Below are 19,534 nucleotides of genomic sequence, written 5' to 3' on the forward strand. Positions count from 1 at the left end.
GTAAATTACTAAATTTCTTGATGGTTCAATTTCCCCATCAGCTATGATGAACAGTGCCTTGTTAAGGGGCCACACAGAGGGGAAGTTATTTGTAATAATAACAATCACTATTATTATTATTAGCATTTAGTCTTTAAATAGGGAAGATGCTTTTGAAAGTCATATATAAACTATGAAACATAAAACTCAAAATGCCTGAAAAGATACAGCAATAATAACCAGTATAATATTATTGTTCTCATTCCCCAGCCTGCTTTTTTCCGGCTCTGTATTTCCTCCCTCCAATGCTTGCAGAAGTCAGCATACCCATTCTTCACCACCGTCCATCACATTTCTTTTTCTTTTCCCGTATGAATTACGCTGACTTTCAAAACTTCACATCTTTCGTTCCTGACACCTCGCTCCTCCCACTCTCCAACATACCTTTGAAATACATGCTGAAGAAACTTTAAATGTCTAGGCTGTTTAATCACATGTAATTTGGTGGGCAAATGGGTGTGGCTTACTAAGGGTTATCGTGCCTAATTGTGTGGTTGGTGTTTGTTGTTGTTGAACTATCTATCACAGGAATAAAATAATGGAGACCCTCACGGCCGTGATGAAGAGCATGGATGCGTCTGTTGAGACCACAGTGTTCGACTATGAGGATTCAGTGCCATGTGAAAAAGTCAACATCAGGGAGCTGGGAGCCCAGTTCTTGCCCCCGCTGTACTCCCTGGTGTTCGTGGTTGGTCTGCTGGGCAATGTGGTGGTGGTGGTCATCCTCACAAAATATAAGAGGCTCAGGATTATGACCAACATCTTCCTGCTCAATTTGGCCATTTCTGACTTGCTCTTTCTAGTCTCTCTGGTATTCTGGATTCACTATGTTATGTGGAACAAGTGGGTTTTTGGTCCCTTCATGTGTAAACTCCTCTCTGGGCTTTATTACATGGGCTTATATAGTGAGATCTTTTTCATCATCCTGCTGACCGTAGACCGGTACCTGGCCATCGTCCACGCCGTGTTTGCCCTACGAGCCCGGACTGCCACTTTCAGTGTCATCATGAGTGTTCTAACCTGGGGCCTGGCAGGGCTAGCAACCGTCCCTGAATTTATCTTCTATGAGTCCCAAAAGGAGGCCTCCCAACATGTCTGCATGCCTCTTTACCCAAAAAACCAAGAAGATAGATGGAAGCGTTTCCATGCCCTGAGAATGAATATCTTGGGTCTTGCTCTGCCTCTGCTCATCATGGTTGTCTGCTACTCTGGAATTATTAAAACACTGCTGAGATGCCCCGGCAAGAAAAAGTACAAGGCCATCCGGCTCATTTTTGTCATCATGGTGGTCTTTTTCATTTTCTGGACACCCTACAACCTGGCCCTCCTCCTCTCTGCTTTTCAAACAGTCTTCTTTGAGACAAACTGTGAGCAGAGCAAACAGCTGGACGTGGCCATGCAGGTGACAGAGGTGATCGCCTACACGCACTGCTGCGTCAACCCCATCATCTATGCCTTCGTCGGAGAGCGGTTCCGGAAGCATCTCTGCCACTTCTTCCGCAGGCACGTGGTCACCTACCTGGGAAAATACATCCCGTTCCTTCCCAGCGAGAAGTCAGACAGAGCCAGCTTCTCTGTATCCCCATCAACAGGGGAGCAGGAATTCTCATTTGTATTTTAAGACAGATGCAGAAAATGACCTAATGTGCTGGACCCAAGGAGCAGAAGCATTATGTCGATCACATTGACCTCAACACCGGCCCTTAAACTTCTAGCTCAATGCTGAAACTCTTTAAGACATTAAAATATATACACAATGGGGTCAGTATATATGCGTGGCCCAGGCATTACCAGGGGTTGCTGGCCAGTCCGTTCACTTACTGTCTACCACAAAAGGTAGAGCTTTGCTTGGTTCTCTGAAGAGTTATATACATTGTAATGCCCCCGAATGTTAGAGAGTTATAACACTCGGCTACCTACAGGTAAATCCTTTTAAATTTAAACCTTAACTTCAGCCAGCTATTGCATAAATGAAACATATTTCACAAAATACAATGTATCAATCACAATCCTTTTAACATGACTAGCTCTCCCCTTGCTTGATGAAAAGGCTTTTTTCTTTTCATTTTTTTAGTGTATATGTACTCTCAAGCAGCATAATGGCATGCCATCCTTGTTCCGAGTATTTTTTTTAAGGATTTTATTTTTAAATAATTTCCATACCCAACATGGGGCTTGAACTCACAACCCAGAGATCAAGAGTTGCATGCTGTGCCGACTGAGCCAGCCAGGTGCCCCCCCTTTCAAGTGTGTTTATTAGTAAATGGATTTCCTTTTTATACCAAATGACCAGATTTCTTATGAGCAACTCAGTAGAAGAAAAGCAATTTGATATTTTCAGTAGAGAGAATAAAGACCTTGCTCGTTGAGACTTCTTGGAGTCCTGAAATGTGCAGACACTGTCTTCTTAAACACCAGGCTTACCATTCATTCAACAACTGTGTACCAGGTGATACAGACAGGATGCACCAACATTGCTTTAAGTCAAGTGAAGGATGCAAAAAGTGTTTAAGATAAACACAGTCCTTGCCCTGTAAAACATCTGCTAGGGGGTGTGAGACAGAAACAAATAACTCCAGAACAAAAAGAAACATCCTCAGTGCTCTCCTTGGGCCAGGAAGGGAGAGACCGTTTTTAGTTGGAATCTGAGGGAGGAAGACTTCATGGAAGAAGTGGCTTTTGAATAGGTCTTTGGAAATAGGGCAGGATTTGGAAAGGGAGAGGATTCGGGAAAGACACTTGAAGCCAGTGGGATGCCCAGTACAAAGGTGAGGGGGGAGGTCATGAACATGGATGGACAGGAGGGTGGGATGGGCAGGTTGGGATGGGTCAAGGATTTCAGGCAAGCATCTTGGGCTTTTTTGGGAAGACAAAGGGAGCTACTGAAGGGTTTAGAGCAGGGGAGGAGAATAATCACCATGGTGCGTTAGGAAGATAAGTCCAGTAACACAGGATGAAGTAGAGACCCCAGAACCATGCAGGGAGTTGGTTAGAAGAGAAGGGCACATATGAGGCAAGGAGAGATCAGTGGGTAATAAGAGAGGTGCGCAGAAGAACTTAGAGAGGAATTCAGCCAAGAGACAGCAGTGAAGGAAAGGTCAAAGCCCCAGGAGTGATATAAAATTGACTGGAAAAAAAAGCAAAGACAAAACAGCATGTATCCTATGTTTAAAAAAGGGGGGGGATAAACAGATTATTTGCTGTGTTTTGGGTGCATTCCCCATCCCTTAAAAAAATAGTAAAGGAAACAGCAACGTTTGGTTATCTTTAGGGGGGGATGAGGATGGAGAATAGAAGTATGACTTTTCTCTGCCTTGTGCCTTTTGGCTTTTGAACTATGGGAACATGTTAGCAATTAAAAACAAACAAAACTTTAGAATTATATATTAAAAGAAAAAAAAAAAAAGCTAGGCTGCTCTTCTGATGTGGTATCCATTCTACCAGCCAAAAGGGCATTGGAAACTCTGAAGTACCTTTTGTCTTTTTTGTGGTTCAGCCAGAATGTAAATAAAGCAATCATCTGAAGACTTAACTATACATCACTGTGTTTCTCTTGTCTGGTGAAGTAGTGTCTGTGCTTAGGTGGGCACAAGTGCAGGATATAGATACTTGGTCATATATCCAGGTCCCCGAAACCTTTAGGAGCGTTGGGACCCTCACAGAATGGCACATAACCAAATCACAGATTCAGTATCCTCCGTTTGGTCCTCTGGCCCCATGCTGTCCAATAGAACTAACTACAGGGATAGAAATTTGGGGGGGGGCACCTGGGTGGCTTAGTCATTAAGCGTCTGCCTTTGGCTCAGGTCATGATCCAAGGGTCCTGGGATCAAGCCCTGCATAGGGCTCCCTGCTCTCAGTGGGAAACCTGCTTCTCCCTTTCCCACTCCCCCTGTCTGTGTTCTCTCTCTCACTGTGTCTCTCTCTGTCAAGTAAATAAATAAAATACTAAAAAAAAAAAAAATAAGAAGAAGAAGAAGAAAAAAAGAGAAATGTTCTATACCTGTATTGTCCAGTAGGATCACCTACTAACCACATATAGCCCTTGAAATGTGGCCCCTGTGACTGAGGAACTGGACTTCTAATTTGTATTCAATTTTAATTGAAATAACCACAGGTGGCTTATAGTGGTTACATGGGGTCAACGGTGCAGCACTGACCTCGGCCGCCTTGCCCCTTTGTATCTGTTCTACCTACACATCAGGCTTCCATTAGCCAGCAAACACACACCTTGAACCCTGCATGCCAGACTAGGGAAAATACCAGTGATGCAAAGATGAATAAGACCCACTTCTATAAAACTCCCTCGCTGTTTGCTCGAAGAGACTCATCTGAAGCCAGTGATTATAATGAAACACGGCGGGTGCTTTCTCTGGCAGTAGGGAGTAGAAGGGAGTATTGAAGAAAAGTACCCAGAGAAAGTCACATTTTGCTTAGGTTGGCTCCCCCCAAGAGCAGATCCTGAGCAAGAATTGGAGAGCAAATAATTTATTTGGAAAGTGCAGGGAAATCCAGTAGGGAGCACGGGGAAGTAAGACAGAACAGGAAAGACGCCATCAAAGGGTTCATTATGAAGTACTTCCACTGGCGGTGACTGGAGCTCAAAACCACTAGAAAACTCCTGGCAACAGTGTAACTCACACTTGGCAATCCCATGGGAGGCAGAAAGAGGTTGGGTATTTATACTGCATCCCTGGGAGTCATTGGCTAATGGCAGCCCCTGGGGAATGTTAATTCCCCGGGGCAGTTCTGGCCTGACTGGCTCTGGCAGAGAGGTCCTTCCAGCTTTGCAGGAAGCTCCAGGCAACGCTATGTGGCTGCTGGTTGTTGGAAGCCAGATGGGTACACTCAGTGAAGGCTTGAAGGATAACACATTGGCTGCATTTTTTAACAGGTTTGTGAACAACTTTTCCATAAGACTTCCCTGCTCCTCCTCCTTCATGTTGAGCATCACACTCTACTAGTTTAAAAAAGATGATCCTTTTCCAGTTTGAGTTTCTGAGATTTCTTTCAAATTCCAGAGCTAAAGTTCAGAAGTCTGATGCTTAACAAAGCAGGTTCCTATCCTTCATAGCTGTGGGCTTGCAAGAAATTCACCAGCATTTTCTTCCATTTCTACACAGGTAAGTTCCCAGTATGGTTATGGTCATGTTTCTCCATCCACTGATCTCTTCCAGGGGTCCGTGAATTGTGACCCATGAGCCAAACACAGCCCACTGCCCGCTCTGTAAATAAAGTTCCACGGGAACACAGCCATGCTCTTAGGCTTATAAATTATCTGTGGTTCTTTTGCACAATGATGAAAGAGTGGAAGAATCGTGGCAGATACCATACTGCCTGCAGATCCTAAAATGATTTATCTTCTTGTCCTTTACAGAAGAAGCTCCCTGACCCTGATTATCCACGCTGCTGCACAGGATCTGGGGCTCTGATAGACCATGCCACGACAAGGGAGACCAGATTGTGGGGGAGGACTTGAGATATGAGTCCTGTATACAAGCTGCTTAAATGCCCAGGCTAGTCCTACCTTGACCCTGGAAGCAGTTCAAAATGCACTGTAAGGGCCTAATTAGCCAGAGCGGCTTCATACACAACATAGGGTTAGGGGGTGTAGTGGCCCAATGTTGGTCTCCAATGCAAAAGGCTGACATATGTACTAGGATGGCACACTGAAAGATTTACTGAGACAGCAGAACTCCATAGATGCTGTATTGCAAAGCAGAGTATAAGCAGAACTTACGCAGGAACTGTAAAAACAGGTTTTATGACTCTATAGGACCCTCCTGGCCAACTATATTAGGAACAAAGAGATTGCATTGATGAAAATAGGGAGATATTTGAAAAGGGATTCTTTGTGGAAGGCTGCTGGTGCCCCCTCCCCTGTAGGGGAAGAGAGGGAGACAGGTGGGTACTCGTGTCTCACCTCAAGCCTGCAAGAATGAGGCCAGTGGCACCGATTGGGAGCTTGAGATGAGTCACCCCGGTTAAAGAGGCTCAGAGTATGGGATCCAGCCACCTAAGGGAGGGTTAGTCCGCGGACCACTGCCCCAATACCATCCAAAGAATGGCCGCCTCTTGCAATCTAAACTTTTGGAACTGAGGAAAGACTCTCAGTTTTCAGAGAGGACAAATTTTTTCCTGGCTTACTTTGAGGTCCTGGCAAATTGACCCCCGTAAGCGGAAGCTCGAGCTTTCCCCGGCATGCTAACACAGGCTTCGGTCACAGGCGCAGTGGGAAATATGAACACCAGAGGGCGTCCGCCCATGCCGGAGGCGCAAACCCGCCCCGTGGGGTCATTCAGTAAGCGGGGAAGATGTCTGTGTGCTAGGCTGGATATTACAGCAAGAAACTCAGGAATGCCTCCATCTGATGTGGTCCAACTGTGCAGCAAAACTTTAGGGGATGCCATTTACATCCCTAGGAATTGTGCAATGCAGTGAGTGCCCCAGAAAGGAAACCCGGGGCCGATTTATTATGATCTGGGCTAAACCTAGCTCCTTGATGTAGATGCTGGCAAATTGTTTATAGTTCAAGGCTTATGAAATTCCACCACCTCCTCCCAAACCAAAATCCAAATCTTATTCCAGAGGGCCAAGCCCAAGCCCAAGCCCAAGGATATGCATATGTCAAAAACGCATGTGAATAAAAGAGAACAGAGAAAAAGAGAATAGCAGAGCCTGCCCCTGATGAAACATGCTGCTGTTTGCTGGGTGGAAACAGAGTTGCTAGTGCCTGTGCTGGATCTTTTAATACCCAGAGGCCCCCCAGCTGCTGGTGTGTGTGGTCCCATCTGTGTTCTGAAATCTAATGATCAGAACAGCAGCACCTGTGGCCCAGGACGAGGGAGAATGGATGGAGCCCATGCTGTGTTGTTCAATCTGGAGGCTGTTCATCTGCCAAACCCCAGCTGGTCACTTTTACGGAACATCTACAGCGTCCTGGTCTTTATGGGGGTGGGGGCAGAAGAGGCAGTGAAAGGAAAGATAAAACAAAAACTTGGTGGCTGGCCACGAGAAAATAACGCTCTGTCTAATCAAAGAATGTACAGGACGTCCTGGCCAATGCTCTTGGATCTACTCTGTGCCTTTCTCCACCCTGCCCTCTGTCCGAGAAGCTGTCCTGCATGGAGGTGGCCAGCACTCTATCTTGCTGTCTGGATTGATCCCATTGGGAGCCCCTGCAGGAGGTTGGAAGAAAGGGGCAGAGTGAGGTCTGAGTGTTTATTCCCCCCAGTCCCTCCTGAGGCAGCACTGGGAGCCAGGTGAACCCAGCCACCCTTGGTGGGCCTCTCTACATGGTTTCCCCCACCCTTTACCCCTTTACAGCTTGTAACGAGCTCCGCTGCTACTCATCTTACTTGGGGGGGGGGGTTGCAGTCTCCACTCACCTGCTGTTGCCTTTGTAAATGGACCTTTTTTAAAACTCTCCTCAAATTGCCCAATTTGAGTATGTCAGCTGTTTCCTGTAGGGACCGTGAGTGACACAGGTACGATATATAACACAGGAAAAGAAGTTGGCAAAAAGAGAAAAAAATAGGGTGTCAAGTAAACATTCTGGGAGGACTTCCTGGAGAAGGAGGCAGGAGACTGCATCTTAAAGGCAGGAAGCTACACCCTGAGGAGAGCTGGGGAACGTGTCTAAGCAAGGCTGCCTTGGGATGAGGGGAAATATTTAGGGAGCAGAGACTAACAGTGGGTATGGAATGGAGAAATTGGGAAGATTAGGAGTGAGAGGTCTGGAAGCAAAGACACTGGGAGGCTTGAATTAAGAACCTTAAAGCTACAGGTGTGAATGTGCCCTGTCAGCGGCAACACTGCACCAGACACAAACAGCGGGGGCTGGGGGTGGGGGATGAGGGTTGTCTGCCTGGCTCATGATGACCATCACCAGGATCCTTTCAGGTCCTCTTGATTTGTTTGATTCAAGGGCTTTTGACCCTAGCCTGACATAAGCAAGGCCACTTGGAATTCGAAAACTCTATTGAAGACACGCAGAGATGGGCAGAAGGATTGATCCTTTCATGCCCAGAGAGAGGCTGCATGATCTCCTGAAGCCAGGTGGCCCTTCCTTCCCTTCCTTTTTCCATTGTGGTAGTTGTCCAGACCATACCTATGCAGTCATTTGTAGCTGAAGCTGGGGCTGTTTATCCATTAAGAAAATTAATGGAAGTGGAAATGAATGCTAGGGAGCAGGCTGCAGACAGAGACTTCCACAGAGGTGAGGTTCGTACCCTTGTCCCAGAGTGGGAAGGTGGCAACCTATGTGATCTGGTAATGAAACAATTAGTCAACCACCAATGACAGAGCCCAGCCAGCAGTGGGTGATGGGGGGGGGCAGGAAGATGTCATTCACCAGTCTAAAGAGGATGAAGCCTGGCAGAACCAGAAGGTAGGATGGGTATTTCTGAAAGTACCAAGCACCTTAAGTAAGGGGGGGGGACCCCAAACACTGAAATTTTAATTTTCAAGTTAGAGTAAAACTTAGAGCCTTTCTGGGACCATGTTGGAAAGAAACTCTATTACTTGCAGCTGTCTGGTTAAGAATGTTGGAAACCAGTTGAGAGCCTAAATTGGCAGGTGTCTGAATTATAATATGAATTGAATGTACACATTTGCCAAAAAACATGTGTGACTCTTAGAGTATGAATGGAGACAAACAGAGAACCTGGGGGGAATGGGGATATCTGGAAGGATGCAGAGGACCTGGGAAATGCCCATCCTCCATTGCCTTCTGGTACACTGCCTCCTACAGCTCTCTCTCTCTCCTCTTATCCTTAAAATGATAAAATTAACAGTTCACCCCATGGTGCACTCCTCATGCTTGTGCTCCATAGGATTTTAATTTCACATAGGCCAGAAAATAAAATGCAAAATCAGAGTCGGGAAGAAAATTCCAGGAGAAATTAGAGAAATTGTTTAATTGTTTATATCAAAAATATCTGGGTTTGGATTTTGAGTGCTAAATAAAAGTGGGCAAAGTAGAATTTTGGATTGGGCTGAATTTATGGATGTGTGCAGTCATCAGAAAAACTGAGTTCAATGTCTGGGGTTCTAAGAGTTAGCTGATTAGACTAATATACACTTGGACCAAACACTTGTCCATGCTAGGTAAGTGTGAAAGGTCAGGGATCCCTTGGAATAACCTAGAGGAAGACTAGAACATATTACCTCCACCTCATTGGTTCTGGCCAATCTACCTCACTCTCATTCTCTCTAGAGCACAGAACACAAGTCATCTAGAATGGTAGTGGGAGGGGCTATAATTGAAATACAACTTTGACCTTGAGGTAGAGAACATAACAAAGCCTGCATGTTTTATCTGCCAGAAACAACAGGTCTTACTAATATAGAAGCTGTCTGAAAAGGGTGGTAATTAGGACCAAAGGGCTTGTTTATCATGGGAACCCCAGAAATTAAATCATGTCTTACTCAAGAAATTTTCAGTTCTGGGGGAAAAAAAAAAAGCCAGCCCAATCTTGAGTTGCTTTAGTAGAGAATATGGTTTCTTCAAATTCGAGACTGCCAGCCCCCTTCTTCAGCCCCACCTTTAAAAACTCTGCAGTCAGGCATTAGTCCCTCAACTAGGAGGTTAGAGGATTCTTCTCTGCAGAAACAAATGACCCCAGAGAAAGACACCTACAAGTACTGATGTTCAAGGGGTCCCCCAACATAAAGATCAGCTCCCTATCACCCATGGTAAAGCCCAGCAGGGGACAAACCCACCCACTTAGTGCTTCCAATCAGCGGTGGTATGGCATCTTAAATATAAATGGAATGCAGACATTTGAAGACAACTGCCTACACGGAAGATAGCCACTAGGAGACATCTGGGAGAACAGGAACTCAGAGGAGAGAGAAATACGAAGGTATAACAACAAACAAACAAAAACTCAAAATCACATAGTATACATTTTCAGAGGAAAAAAAAGGGTTGGATTTCTAAAGCAAAGAAAAAAGGGAGAAAGAGAGAGATAACTAGGTAGGCAGGTAGGTACACGAGTGCATGGGTGACTCCGTTGGTTAAGCCTCCACCTCTTGGTTTCAGCTCAGGTCATGATCTTGGGGTCATGAGATGGAACCCCTCTGGGGGCATGACTCTGCACTCAGCATGGAGTCTGCTTGAGATTCTCTCTCTCTCCCTCTCCCTCTGTGCCTTCCCCCTCTGTATATGTGCATACACACTGTCTCTCAAATAAATAAATAAATCTTTAAAAAAAAGGAAATTGGAAAACATTCTTGGAAAATAAAATTATAATGTTAGAAATTGTATTAAAAAAGTTAACAAAAGGCTTGAAAGATAAAGCTGAGTAGAAAAACAAACTGTGAACAGACAATAGTAATAATCAGAACCAAGACCTGGCTTTAGAGTCCACATGCTTAGCCACTGTGCAATGGGAGAAAAAAGGGAAAAATCAGAAGTTGGTCATAGGAAAGAAGAGGGGGTGGCATGTAGGATGGTGTCCAAAATTTGACAAAAGGAGTTTGGAATAGAATAGGGAAAAAAATGCTGTAAAGCATATTATCATGTCACCTTGGTAATAGTGAACCAGGAGAAGTTTCCAGAGCAGAAGTACGGCACTCTCTTGAATGAGGGGACACCAGGTGCCCAGCTCAATAAATAGACACGGACTCTCTCCAAACACACCCTTATGAACTTCCAGAACAGCAGGGATAGACATGTCCATTGAGAGCTTTTAACAAGAAAAAGAAATGGGCAATAAAAAGGAACTGAGGGGTGCCTGTGTGGCTCAGTGGGTTAAAGCCTTTGCCTTTGGCTCAGGTCATGATCCCAGGGTCCTGGAATAGAGCCCCGCATCGGGCTCTCTGCTCAGCAGGGAGCCTGCCTCCCCCACCCGCCACCCCTCTGCCTGCCTCTCTGCCTACTTGTAATCTCTGTCTGTCAAATAAATAAATAAAATCCTTTAAAAAAAAGGGGGGGGGAACTGAAATGTACCTAGTGTCAGACCCTCAACAATGCTGACTGATGAAAGATGGTGGGGCAGCGACTGTGCAGTTTTCAGACAATGTTGTGTTCAAACTGGAAATCTATTCAGAGCCCAAGTAAAGAATCAAGTATGAAGGGAGAGAACGGATACCTTGAGACATGTAAGGACTTGAACATTTCTCAAGAAGAGACAACATATATGCTTCAGCAATGTGAGGGAGTGAGAAAGAGAGAGTCCCAGGATCCCGGAAACGGGGTTCAACGTAGGAGAGCCGCAAAGGGAACTTCAGGACCCCTGGAACGATCCGTCCAGATCAGTCTTGAGAAATAACATAGAATTTGTGAGGTTTGAGCACTCTGAAAAATTATTGCTAGGCAATAATCGACAGATCAAATTGGAGCATCTTGGAAAATTAGTGACAGGTACCAAAAAAACCCTTATCAGTTTAGGGAGAGGGTGGGGAAGAATTTGCTACCAATTCTGGGAACACAACACATTGGCTCCACAGTGAATGTTATTAATGTAGTCATAATAACGTGAAAGCTAAGTATTGACTCAACCAGAAACTGGAAAATAACCCTACTGAGAAGAGGCAGGGAGGGGAAGGAAGTGCGAGGGAGCAAAACCCTCATCTACAAGAACAGGAAATCAATAAAAAAATGTCTAAAATTGATACACCATGATACACCAAGTAGGTAAGCTCCAGGAGAAATGGCCAGTAGGAATGCCAGTGGTTGTCTCAGAGGCATGTGCAGGAGTGGGGAGAGGTATTTCTTAATGACACATTGTTACAATTTTCACAAAAAGTACTTTTAAGGTATTTGGTGTTACTAGATGAGGAAATGAGAGCAAAAAGAAAATAAAAGTAGGAGAGTGAGATTAAGCCATAACAGAATTCATTATTGCCCACTGGACAAAGGCCCCGACAATTGACGGAGATGAACACACACTTGACCACATGGTTCTCAGTAGCCCAAACACCAAGCAAACAGTGCCCAGTAAGGTCACTAAAATATTATTAGACTATTAGGATAATATTAAATTAGAAGCCAACCAACTGCACCTTCTAGGTAAATGCTGAATGGTCCAGTGTTAGCTGAAACTCAATACCTAGCCACATCTAAGGCCTGAATGGATGGGCACCACCAAAGAAAAAAATTGCTAAAAAAAAAATTGCTGAGATTGAAGAACAAATCAAAATGTATAATTATCACTCCAGTTGTATTCTTCAAAGTGAGTGCTCTACTTCTTAAAGTCTGACATCATGGTGCAGAGATAATCACTCCTCTGCACCATCAGTGTTCCATGGCTCCTGTGGTCAGTACGTGGCACATGTAAGATGCTATACAGTTACTGCCTCCAACCGAGGTTGGTGGAGGTGGAAGGTTTTGTGTTTGCTGTGCCATTTGGGGGAAGTGCCCATGGAAGTGCCGTCATCACCAAATTACTAAGCTTTCCTTTCTTTATCTCTCGTGGTCATCAACCAAGATTTATCTCTTCCTCAACTCCTGGAATTAAAGATACCATTGAGCAGTGTTTGAAAAAGATGCCTTTGGAACAGTGTTCTCAGAAGCTGACTATCTGAATACCTCTTAAGAGCCAATTCCAATCTTCTCAGCTTTTTCTGCTGGGGGCTCCAGTCCACCTCACAACAGGTACAGCCTGGTGGCACCTGACCCAGCTCAGGGCCATGCCTCACACCACCTAGCCCAGGATGCTTCCTTCACACAAGGCACCCACACTTGTGTAAGCTGCAAATGCAGGGGACTCGGTGTCCAGTGGGAGGAGATTTGACCAAAGGGAGAGAGCAGCTGGTGTAGTTAAATATTCATCTAACCCCCAGATGGACAATCCTAAGAAGCACCTCAGCTTCCAATACCCATGGCAGGGGCCACAGAACACCCTTGTACTCCTTGCTCCCTCCCTGTTTACCACCCCATCCCTCACCTCTGCCACCTGAGGTTACATACCTTGATGAGGTTCTGGCACAGGAGCCTGGACCTCGGGCTCTGCCTTCTGGGGAACCCAAGCGAAGACACAGGATTGCAATGATCACCTTCACTTTCATTCTTAAATTTCTAATATTTCCCCATGCACTTGGGGTTCCCTACAAGCGCTTGAGAAACTTTATTCTTAAATCTTTAGTCTAATACTGTGCCTTGAAGCAATGTGACCAGCATTCAAAATTGTCTCAGATTCTGTCTGCATTTCAGCTCTCATTGCACACACAGCTCTGGAGTGAAAGGACAGCAGGACCTTACAGCATGTGGAGTCCAAAATACTTGTGCTTTCGAGATGACTTCTTCAAAGGCTTCCAGTAAATCAGCTATTTTTCCACAAGCAACTCAGGTTCTATGCCAGTACTGTTATCTGTCAAGTGTATGATTACACTTTCTTTCTTTTTTCTTTTTTTGAGAAAGAGACTGGGGTGGGTGGTGAGTGGAAGGGCAGAGGGAGAGAGAGAATTCTAAGCAAGCTCCATGCCCAGCATGGAGCCCGGCGTGGGGCTCCACCTCACAACCCTGAGATCATCACCTGAACTGAAATCAAGAGTCGGACGCTTAAGTGACTGAGCCACCCAGGTGCCCCTGATTCCACTTCTTTTGATCAAGCAGTCTTTCTAATGCATCACGGATGCTACGCCATTTGTTTGAGCATTTGGGATAAATGTGTATCAAACCAGTTTCACTGTTTTGGAGATGCCATGTAGTTTGCCTTCAACTAAAACCTGAATACAAGTGGCCTTCCACCATTTTGCTTACACCCAGCAATTCTGCTGCATTATGCTACATTGTGGGTGCTTTCTGAAAGGTGTGAACAAAACATACCATGCTTGTAATCCCTAAACCACTCATTGCATTGCCCTGCATTTTCTGTTCTCTGCGATACTTACACAACACTTGGCACCAGTCAACATTTTCCATTAAATACATTTTTTTTTCTTTCAGATTCACTTTTTGTTATCCGTAGAAGACCCAGAAATCTCTTGACAGGCAAATAAAGTAAAAGCATAAGAGAAGTCAGTGTGATTCCACCGAATCTCCATGACCTCCTTTCTTTCTTGTCTGCCTTTTAATGTTATTTCTATGCTCATATGCATCTGTCTACCGAAAGCTGACACAGTGTGCTTACTATATTGTCAGATGACATGCATTCTCTCTTCTTACTTGTTTTAACTTCATTTTATTTTGTGTATTTGTTTAACCCTTTGAAACATCTTGATTTTCATACCTAAAAGGGAGAGCTGGTGTTATCATTAGTTTTGGCCACATTTTGCTCTTGCCACAGTCAAAGTGCATTCATATTTCAATTGATTGACAGGACTTCAACACATAAAGCAGGTAAGGAGATTTTTCACTCTTAGTGACACCTAAATGCTTCTTTATATTGGCCATGAGTATCCGATTACCTGCAATGAGCTTCTGCTTCTGTTGCATGCATTTCTCCAATGGGAATCAGCACAATCCTATGACCATCGAGCAGCCGTAAGTTCAGAAATTCCCAAAGTGACACTGAGGCATGCATCTAGATGTTTGCCCTTCCAGTGCCTAAGGTCAAAGTTGAAGTCAAAATTAGATTCTTTTATCCATGCTGTTTACCCACCCCCTCAACCCTATTTTTGAATGGCATTGCATTGTCACATAAACTATATCCATCCTGGGTACTCGTCAAAATCTCTATGTGCTGTTTTGTTTCTTGTGACTCAGAAGGAGTTAAAATAGAAAAAAGGAGAGCAACATCTGTGTGGTTATTTCAAGAACTATAGATGTATCGGGAAGTCTTAACAGATGCCTAAAGATGTACTGGGAGAACACTCTTCTTTTTGTTAGTGTGCCTCAAAAATCCCTGGATTTTTTTTTTAACTTATATAAACATTCAGCTGAGTTAGCAGCTGAGACAGGATCTTGGAGATTGAGAGGATATAGCCTCTGAACCAGAACCAGAAGGCATAGGTCTAGGAACCACAGGTGGAGATGGGTAGACATAAGCAAGAGATGACATATCTCAGGTTTTTACCTAATGATCCACTCATAAATGTGACTTCCTGTCCTCACATCTCTAGACCCTGCTGATCACAGGGTGTTAGTGCCCAAGTGACCCCAAAATTTCCCCTTCAATGGAAACTGAGAATGCCACCTGACCTTGCTGTCATTTCCTTGCACAATTAGAGAAATGCCCCACCCCCTGAAAGATATATATTCTGGAAGATTATATATGTGAAATCTAGGGAAACATTTTGTGCATCTTATATTATTATATTCCCAAATAAGAGTTAACCGAAATTACGATGGTCCTATATAGACCGTCTAGGGATATCTCAGATGGCTGAGGAATAACAGATTGGGACACTCCAAAGGACTCCACCCATGGAGGTGGTGGCCAAAAGAAAGGGGAATATGAAACAGTTGTGGAGGAGGGTCATAAATACCAGTTGCAAAAATAAATAAGTCTTGTTTCTGCCTGTGCTTCTCTTCCCTATTTACTTCTCACCACATTGTGTATCAGTGATTTTGGTTATGGTTACATTTAGCACTTGGTTCCCAGGCTGCGGATTATCAACAGGCTCACAGTGACACTCCAGAAGAAATTGGTATCTCTGGGAGAGCATGGACAGGGAACTCAAGGTTCACTCTAGGTGCAGCAGAGGGTGACAGCTTTGGGCATTTCCCCACCACCTCCATGGAGGAGTTAAACACTTTGCAGTTGACCTATTAGCCAGGGTCACCTCTGGATAATCGGGAAGAAAAGTCAAGCGTATGTTTGCATATAGCCAAAGGGTGCACTGTGATGAATGGCCAGAAAGGTGTCAGTCAGCTCACAGAAGCTCCCTCTGCTCCTTGGCTGTGGAGCTAACCCACACTGCATGATCATATTCAAAAATTTCAAACAACATCATTTTGAACCTTCAAATGAAACCATTCTGGGGCCAAAGGTGGGTAGAATTGAGTCATCTCAAAGCTCTGGAGAACATGTCCATGAACTTCAGAGGCTGAGACCTTCCTCCCAGAGTTTTCAGTTGTCCTTCCCAATGCCAGGCTGCCCAGCTCATGCTTCCATTCTGTAACTTTGCTGTGCATCCTTCCAACAAGACCTTAGGGAGCATAAGTGTCAGTATCAGTTGCTTTTTGAAGAAATGCAACTGATGTGAACATGAAGGGTGGATTCTTTTAGGAAATTTGATCTGGTCTTGGAGGACACTGGATTGGACTAGAGATGGCGGATTCAGAGAAAGGGTAGAATCATTGTGGGATAAGAAAGAAGGACATGGTCAAGCGTGCTGCTCAGACTAGAGTGATTTGAGGACGTGTACGTTCTGACGAACAAGTGTTGAATGGAGTACTTGTGTGTATGTGTGTGCGTGTGTAAAAACTAAATACTGACTTCTGCCACAGCAAGATGATCTAACCAGTGGAGTCCTTAAAAGTACTATTGCATATGTTCCACATATGAGTGTGGAGTTTTCTTTCTCTGCTTGACTTACTCCACTTAGCATAAGCACTACATCAAAAACTAATGATGTACTACTGTACTATGCAGTGGCTAACTGAACATAATAAAAAATTTAAAAAAATTATTATTGCAATCAACTAGCAGAGGAGAGGACATTTCTCTTTATAGAAGGAGTCTAGTTAATAAATCAAGAAAAACAATAGGATGATAATATCACCACTCTGTAACCCATAATGAATCAGTACATGCAGGCAATGGTGATCAGTGGCTGTTAACATCACAAGAAAAGGGACAGCCTACTCCCATCTGTAAGTATCTGACAGCCTTTTATAATAAAGAAAGGACCAGAAGCTTATATTTTTAAATGTTAGTAATAATTACAGATTAGTTTTTCTTTCTCTTTTTGTGCTTTCTTTTCCTTTTTTTTTGGTGGTTTTCAGATCACCAAGATAATATATACATGTTGAAGCAAATGAAATCTTAATATATAGAGATGGATAAAGATAATAATGGCAAAGGTGAGCATCTCTCCTTCCACCCTCCCCTTGCTCATACAAACAGTAACACGAGCATATCCACACATACAGAGTTCTCTTTGCTTGCGTTCATGGACATATAACTGTATGGTACTTATTCCCCTTCAACTTGCTAATTTTTCACTTCATGGTAAATTATGGGCATTCCCTCCATTCAACAGATAGATACTTAACTCTCCATCTTTCTCCCTGTTTCTTCATAAAAAATACACATTTGGGGGCAACTAGGTGGCTCAGTGGGTTAAGCCTCTGCCTTCAGCTCAGGTCATGATCCCAGGGTCCTGGGATAGAGCCCTGCATCGGGCTCTCTGCTCAGCAGGGAGCCTGCTTCCCCTTCTCTCTTTGCCTGCTGCTCTGTCTACTTGTGATCTCTCTCTCTCTGTGTGTCAAATAAATAAATAAAATCTTCAAAAAAATACACATTTGCACACATAATTTTACATTTATGGTATTACATTATACATGCACAGGTGAGGGCATGTTTTTCCTTTTTTTTAATTTTTTAATTTTTTAAAGTTTTATTTTTTTTTAATTTAACAGAGATCACAAGTAGGCAGAGAGGCAGGCAGAGAGAGAGAGGACGGGAAGCAGGCTCCCCGCCAAGCAGAGAGCCCGACACAGGGCTCAATCCCAGGACCCTGGAATCACGACCTGAGCCGAAGGCAGAGGCTTTAACCCACTGAGCCACCCAGGTGCCCCATGTTTTTCTTTTTAGCATAGTTTTTGTTTCTTTCTTTTTCCTACCAATCTCTCCATCCCCTGTCCTCCCACCTACAGTCCCCACATCTCATGGAGAACCACGTTCTCTGCCCAATGCACCACACCAATACACAGGATTGTTTGTTTTGGTTTTGCTTTTTTTTTTTTTTGCCATTGTTTATAACCACTAATACATAGCTTTTTGCAACTGACTTCCTTATTCAACAATACCTCACAGAAAAATTTTCCAAATCAGCTGGTTTAGCTTGAATTCCTTCTTTTTAATGGCATCATACTTCTAGGGTGTGGATGGGCCCTCATTGATTAAACTTTTCTAGTATTTAGAATTAATCACTTTCCAGGCTTTTTTTTTTCCCTACTTAAATATCCTTAAACACCAGTCTCTGCTACTTTTATCTCTATGGCATCAATGTCAAGAATGGGATTGGGGCAGCCACAGGATACATATTCTCAGTTTGAAAGACCCTGCCCCATTAATTTCTGAAACCATCACAGTAATTTACGTTTTCCACAGACTGTGTATGAGGAAAGATCCCACTTCTGCCTCTACCTCTAAACATACCCGGGCATTCCCACTCTTCCCATTGTGGTTAGTCTAAGGCATAAAGTGGTATTTTGCTTTGAACGTAACACTTTTGTGTGTTTTCACGTGTTTGTGTGTGTGTGTTCTGTTTTTGCCATTTTGATTTGCCTTTCTGTGAATTGGCAATTCATCAGGGATAAGAAAGGAGACATACCTATAAATGTGGAAAGGATTGTGCAATTACAGGTGAATTCTACTAGGGCATCATGGCAATACATTTGAAAATCTTGAGGATACCTGGAGAGTTTTACATTATCAAAATTCTGCCAAGAAGAGGGAAATATGAAGAGATCAGTTAATAGAAAATTAGGAAGGTGAAGTAATATCTACTTAAAAAAAAAAAAAGCCCATGAGAATCAGATGTTTTCACAGCTAAGTTCTACCTAACCTTTTAAGAATAGATCTTTTTAATGATATTCCAATGTTTGCAGCTCATAGAAAAAGACGGAAAACTTCTTACTTAATTTTGTCAGGTCAGCCTATTGCAAAGATAGAATCAAATATATATGGACCTTACTTACATAAGTTTGTAAAAATCCAAACATGACTGAATAAAATTCAACAATGCATCAAAAGAATAATAATATATGGTCAAGTGATATTATGTAAATGTGAAAAGGTAGTACAAATTAGGAACTCCATTCTCTTAATACATTTGATTAACAAATAAATAAAAGAACAAAAACCAGGGTGCCTGGCTGGTTTAGTTGGAAAAGCTTGATCTCAGGGTTGTGAGTTCAAGCTCTACATTGGGTGTAGAGGTTGCTTAAATGAATAAATAAGTAAAACTTAAAAAAAATTAAAGAACAAAACACAAATGATTGCATTAATTGATTTAAAAAAGCTTTTAAAAAATAAAAGAACAAAACCCAAATGGTTGTAATAATTGAGGAATTATTGGATAAAAGTGCAGCAATTAGTTCCAAAATAAGGGAAATCATGGAACTCTTTGAGATGAAATGTGTTAATCCTCGAAAAATCCTCGAAAAATATCCCCCCAAATGGTAAAATATTAAAACTAAGCCAATGAGATTCAGAAACCACATATAGATGCCTGCCAGCATCATTATAATTTAATATTATCTTAGAGGGTCTAACAAATATGATGAGTACAACAAGAAAAAACATTGGTAAAACTTTGCATGTCCAGACACCTAGAAAACCCGAAAGAAAGAAACTTCCAGAACACACAAAAATCAATCACTTTTCCTTATACTACCCAGAGTGGCCCAGGAACTCAGATGCTATCAAAGAAAGAT

General features: G+C 43.3%; 1 protein-coding gene across 1 annotated transcript; it reads left to right on the top strand.

Moving 5' to 3' along the window:
• Positions 1-577: 577 nt before the first annotated feature.
• On the top strand, positions 578-1,791 carry LOC111144227 (C-C chemokine receptor type 3). The gene has a single exon (XM_022498439.1). It carries the CDS (start codon positions 578-580, stop codon positions 1,658-1,660), a length of 1,083 nt encoding a protein of 360 aa, XP_022354147.1. The 3' UTR covers positions 1,661-1,791.
• The last annotated feature ends 17,743 nt before the right edge of the window (positions 1,792-19,534 follow it).

The sequence above is a fragment of the Enhydra lutris genome, unplaced genomic scaffold (assembly GCF_002288905.1).
Source record: "Enhydra lutris kenyoni isolate GAN:26980312 unplaced genomic scaffold, ASM228890v2 scaffoldscaffold10, whole genome shotgun sequence".
NCBI classification, from domain to species: domain Eukaryota; kingdom Metazoa; phylum Chordata; class Mammalia; order Carnivora; family Mustelidae; genus Enhydra; species Enhydra lutris.

Excerpts from the sequence above, each read along its gene's own strand:
- LOC111144227 (XM_022498439.1), top strand. The coding sequence starts at position 578 with ATGGAGACCCTCACGGCCGTGATGAAGAGCATGGATGCGTCTGTTGAG.